Genomic DNA, 5,907 nt, shown 5'->3' on the forward strand with positions numbered 1-5,907 from the left:
TAGATAAAGAAGTATCTCACTAGCAATGAAGTGAATTGTGTATGTTCAGTTGAATGTTGTCTACAGTTCAGGAATTTGCTTGGTATTTATGACTTGTAGGAATTATTTATGGTACTGTGTTTGACCTCTTTGGCATGGTACTCACAGACAGATTTTCACTTACCATATTCAGTTGAAGACTATTTTACCAGAATATCCAACTAAGTGAAAGAGTTAGCATGGCTGTGTACATGTATCTGACCATAATGCCTTGGAAGGAGGAGACTGGGTTTGTGGCACTCTTTGTCCTGAAGGGATTCAAATCTACCTCTTTCATTTTTCCAAGCGGGTGCAGTAACCCCTTTAATATACTTTGAGTGGATGTGTTTTCTACCCCTCTACCAGGAGCTGAACTTCTGTGCAGCCAGGAATACAAGCCAGGTGGCCAAAAATGTGTTATTCTGGATTTTAGAAAGAAGCAAGAAGACTCTATGTACTCATTAAACCTTTATTGTAACAACCAACCCCTGACCCAAAATGTTCGACTGACCTCTTCTTGTGGATGACATCACTATTTAGTAAGGGAGTTAACTCTTACTACTACATGAAAGTGCACACACAAACTATGACTTCAGCCTATAGGCTGTGCACTCAGCTGGGAACTAGGCAAACCTGAGTTCTAGCCCAAACATTCTGCTTTATTTATGCTTTTTTTTAATCCAATGACTGCCTAATTTAAATATAGAAGCAGTCCAGAAAGAATGGATCCTCGGAATTCTATCTTTCATCTGGACTGAATTTGCCTCATTGCTTTTGTATTTTTGCTCTTACAGGGTTTCCAGCAGGAGAACTCCAGAAACCTTTCTTTTGGGGAACAGAATATCCCAGGTAAGTAAGAAAAGGCATGTTCAGTAAGTTGGAAATGTGTAACAAAAGTTGCATGAAATTTTATGTGAGAAAAGAAAGAGAACGTGGAATGCAAGATTGCACTGGTAAGGCAGACCAAAAGCATATATACAGTAGGGCATTGCCCAAGGAAAATAGAGGCAGGAAAGCCTTTGGGACATGCACGCACGCACGCATGCACGCACGCACGCACGCACGCACGCACGCGCTATTCTGTCTGCTGCTTTGTCTACTGAAAAATAAGACTGATCTCAGAAGGTTCTATCTTGTGCGATACTTCTCTGTCTCTTGGGGAACTGGATGTTCCTATTGTCTTAAACTGTTGATTGATTTATTAGAGGAATTTGTAAATACTTGTCTGAGTGTGGGTGTCTGGACACAACAATGAGCAGAATGAAGCAGTGTGTGTATGGAGTCTAATAAATGAGAACGGCAAATCAGGAAAAATAGGCAAAAACTTCACATTTCCTCAACAGTGCTCATTGTCTGCACTGCTCCCAGTGGCCAAGCTCAGAGATGCATTTAGGGAATTGTTAATGTATTCTTCATTATTTTTCTACTAACATTTTCAATTCCCAATGGACCTGCTTCCAGCCTCATTATGGTGTTTTCCCATGGTTTTCAATGGGTTTTGGATTAGGCCCGAAGTACTTAATGTCCTTCTTAGGGTTCCATCCAGACATAAAATATGTCTTAGAATACTGGGCCTTAATCCAGAAAAACACTTAAGCATCTGCTTAATTTTGGTTTCATGTACACTAGAAACTTACCATCCCTGGTAGTAGTGCCCTCACAAAACCCATATGGATCCACATGCACTATCTCCTGGAAAGGTAGCAATGTAACAGCAAAGAGGGCAGGATAACTAGCATTACTAATAGACATTGCCTCTTGGCCTGCATTTGGTGCCATGTGAACTCAGTTATATTGTTTCTGATGCATGCACAGAACACTGGAATGTGCTTGGAGCAGTGCTGCAGGGCATAGTAAATTTGCAGTGTAGGCATGGCCTTGGAGTAGTCCCATGAGTAGTCAACAGTGGCATTACTCAAGGGTTTAAAGCTTAGTATTTGCTTAAACTCTTTTCTAGACATGTGCTGCTGTAGTTGAGGAGGAATAATAACAGGTCACCTTTAATCACGCTCAGTGAAAGCATGCTCAATTATTTCCACAATTCAATATTTTTATATATGGGGTGGGATGTGGCAATGACAGCATCCTGGCAACTGTTTCAGTCAATTATCTTGTTGTACAAGACCAGTTACTCCTGACACACATTCTTAATATGTTATCATTGTTCAGCTTTATAAAACATGTTGTATTTTGTTATGTTTCAGTTTGGATGTGTTGTTCCAAAGAGGAAACTTGGCAGTGTGTATAAAGATAAACATTACATTTAGGAACAAAGAAATTCATGTTCAAGGTGAATTCTTATAAGCCAGGTGATTGTTTCTTGGTGCTGTAATGAGGAATAAAGGAAAGCCCTTTTTAGTGAACTTGCTTTCTGCAATAGCTTTCTCACTCCAGCTCTGCTCCCTTGAGCAGATTTCTTTGTGCACTGGTTTCCTGGCCTAATGCTAAAGCCGTGAGGTTTTCAAATGATTATTGCTTTTATCTGTTCTTTAAAGGTTACCTTAACTTAAACAAATTAGGTGTGCTTGTATAATCATCAGAATGTTATTTAGGAAACAAATATATCTTTTTTACATAAGACAACAGATTGGTTTGTCCTTGAAATATTTTAGTTATCCTGTCACTCCATTTAATAGAAACCATATGTAATGCTGGCATAAAATAAAAATCAAGTTATAAATATTGACACTTGCTGAAAACGTATCATGCAAACGTTAAATATGCACTGAACATTTATAGTATCAATTTCCCATAGAACCTCAATAAAATCGAATGCTTGCTATTTGCATGATAAGAACCTAAATTAGGGGTCCGCATATCTGTATATCAGAAAGAACAAAATTGAATCTCTACCTACCATAATCAAATGGTAACCATTTTTGTGAGAGACATGACTAGCTTATTACTTTTATTGTGTTAATATTCATTTCAAATTGAATTTAGTATCTGCAGAGCCTGCATGCTAGATACGGGAAGGATTCATAACCCTTAAAAATATTCCATGTTTTAGTTGTATTTCTTGCTACTTTAAGGAAATTCTCAAAAACTTCCATCATTATAAATACCATCTCAGCACCTCCAGTGATAGCAATGTTGGGAACTCTAAGACGGATAGATTATTAGACCTCTGCAGCTAACAGATTTTCCGTAAAAGTGTTCTAATACTGCTTGTACCTCTAGAGCTGAAGTGTGATGAAAAAATCCTAAATTTAGATAAGACTTCTGCATTCATCCCTTTACCAGGACAAGGATTATGTAATAACAATAAGTCAGATCAATCCCATGGGCACTAAACAGGGCATTGGTGGAACTAAGTTACTTAAGTCCCAAAGAGCAAACTGAATTGACCCTGCTCCACAAATCAGAAAACTTAGTAGGCACTTAAGTTCAGGAGGAGCCTCTATTTGGACTACAAAGTTCCCTACGTGCTTAGGCTTAGGCTTTTGAGCATCCTCAGAAGTGAAGCAATCTATTGCGATCACTTCGGTGCCTAACTCCAGCCTAAACCCTGCTACAAATCCAGATGGGGGATTGAGAGGTACCTAAATCCCTGTAGTCTTAATCCTTTCTGTGTGCTCAGTCTCACTTGCATTCAGCTAAACAATGAAGGTGGCGGTCTACCTTTTGCCCAACAGCCTTAGAGGTGAGAGCAAGCTCTACTCACCGACACTTAGAACTATAGCCCTACTGTATATCAGGGCTGTGGGAAGCTTCGGTCGCTGATTCGATTTGGCGGAGATTCAGCCCGATTCAGTGGCCAAATCTCCAAATCGAATCAGGAGACCCTTTAATCTCTCTGAATCAAATCAGAACCCTCTGAATCAACTCGGGGAGATTCAATGATTCGGACATAGACACAGCTTTAAATGTTTTTTCTACATACCTCAAGGTACCATGCGGCTCATGAATGCTGAGATGGTGGGGTGGATGAAGTGTCCCACAGGACTGTGTGTGTGTGTGTGTGTGTGTGTGTGTGTGTGTGTGTGTTGGTGGGGGGGTCCCCAGTGCACATAACAGTGGACCCAGAAGTGGACCAGAAGCACTTCCAGTCCACTTCTGGGTCTGCCACAAAGTGCATGGGGGACCCTCCCTCTGGCCCCCTAGCTCGGTGACTTGTGCCTCCTGAGTCTGGGGGAGCACCTGGGGTCCCCCTGTGGCTGATCACTGAGCCAGGAGAGTGCAGGGGGGAGTCTGCCACGCTCAAGGGTGGACCCGGAAGTGGGCCAGAAGTATTTTTGGTCCATTTCCAGGTCCACCGCCAAGTGCGGCCCCCCCCCATGCTCCTGTGGAACACTTCATCTGTCCCAGCATCGCAGTGTTACACGAGCTGCATCTGGTACCTTGAGGTATGTAGAAAAAAACATTTAAAGCTGTGTCTGTGACTGAATCGCTGATTCTCCAAATCAGCATCGAATCTTCAGATTCAGCTGAATCAAATTGGGACAGTGATCCGCATCAACTTACTGTCCCCCAATTCAGGCCGAATCTAAATTGAATATGGCCCGTTTTGCACACCCCTACTGTATATGTGGACAGCTGAGGTCTGAAGCTCATGGGGCTTTACAGTGCTGGATTAAAGCCTTAAGAAATCCTTAAAAAAGAAGAGATATACTTTATGCTAGGTATTTTGTGGGCTTCTGACCTTATCAAATGTTTCATGAGAATCTTTTTGTACCAATCTTTTTTCTTCCTTAGCTGAAGAAGCCTTTATGTTACCCTTTGACTTGAGATGTGGAAAACAAACCTAATATTGTGCATTCAGTATGGATAATTATCACTGTGCCTGCTACAAAATTACAAATTTGTCACACAATCAGTTGATGCTTCCATTGTTGGGGTGTATACTTTTAAACCTACCTTCTTTAATGAAGGTTGGCAATAATATAAAAAAAACCGGTAGGAAGCATTTTATTACATGCAAATTACTTTTCAGAAAAAAAATAACAAAAGGAAGAATTGTCATGGGGGGGAGGAAATTAAATCATATAACACTTTTTTGGGCATGACTGAGATGAGCAATTAGCGTGTTATGGATCATTAGGTCCCTTAATAGCATGTTACTTCAAAACCCTCAGCCTTTCCCTGTTAAAATACAATGTTATTAATACACTAAGTTACTTTGAAGTATGGCATCTCAGTAAACACTTAAATACGTAATATTGCACAATAGTTAAATGAAAAGGAAAGTTCTTCTGCTTGAAAATTCCATGAATGTCTGTTTTCCCCAGTGCACATGAACAGAACATGGAATGAAAAACTAGGTTACACGGACATACAAGGCAACATCATTTGGTGTGTGCCAGGAACATGAAATAATTGTCTCCATTCTAGTTGTCTCCTTTAAATAGTCCTTTTGTTTGTTGTGGGTTTTTTTGTTTTTTGTTTTTTGTTTTTTGTTTTTTAGTCTAAATTGTACAGGCAGGCCTTGCAGGCCATGAGCCCAGGCCTTGTCCACGAGGCCCAGATCTTCGGGCCAACCTGCACATACTCTTTACTGACCCTGATTTGTCACCCTCCCTGGAATAAATGCCTCTTAAAAGTCAAAAGTCTTTCTTTCTTTCTTTCTTTCTTTCTTTCTTTCAAGATGGCTGCCAACAGGTGAAGCCCTTCTAAGCTCCTGCAGCTCAGGTGCTTTCAGCTCGTTGCCCCGCACTCCCTGCCCCCCTTTTCCTGTCCCCCCCAAAAAAACCCTTGCCTCTCCCCACCCTGTCCCTGGGGACCCCCTCCCTGCCCCTTCCCCCCACTTTCTGAGCATTTTTCCCCTGGGCTCTGGCAGCCTCGTTTGTCTCTGCCCCTTCCCCACCCCCGCCTGAGTTCTCCCTTTGTTTTCTGCTGCCTCCCTCCCCCAGGGCCCCTTCCCTTGGTCCCTGCCATCTCCCCCTGCCTTTG

The 5,907-nt window shown here is 41.6% G+C and overlaps 1 protein-coding gene across 1 annotated transcript in view; it reads left to right on the top strand.

The window, feature by feature from the left end:
* Positions 1–5,907, top strand: part of PHEX (phosphate regulating endopeptidase homolog X-linked) — a 184,643-nt gene that overhangs the window by 152,973 nt on the left and 25,763 nt on the right. The window contains exon 16 of the mRNA XM_006033924.3: positions 813–867. Coding sequence (XP_006033986.1) covers positions 813–867 — 55 coding nt within the window. The remainder of the gene's footprint in view (positions 1–812; positions 868–5,907) is intronic.

The sequence above is a fragment of the Alligator sinensis genome, unplaced genomic scaffold (assembly GCF_000455745.1).
Source record: "Alligator sinensis unplaced genomic scaffold, ASM45574v1 scaffold926_1, whole genome shotgun sequence".
Taxonomy (NCBI): Eukaryota; Metazoa; Chordata; order Crocodylia; family Alligatoridae; genus Alligator; species Alligator sinensis.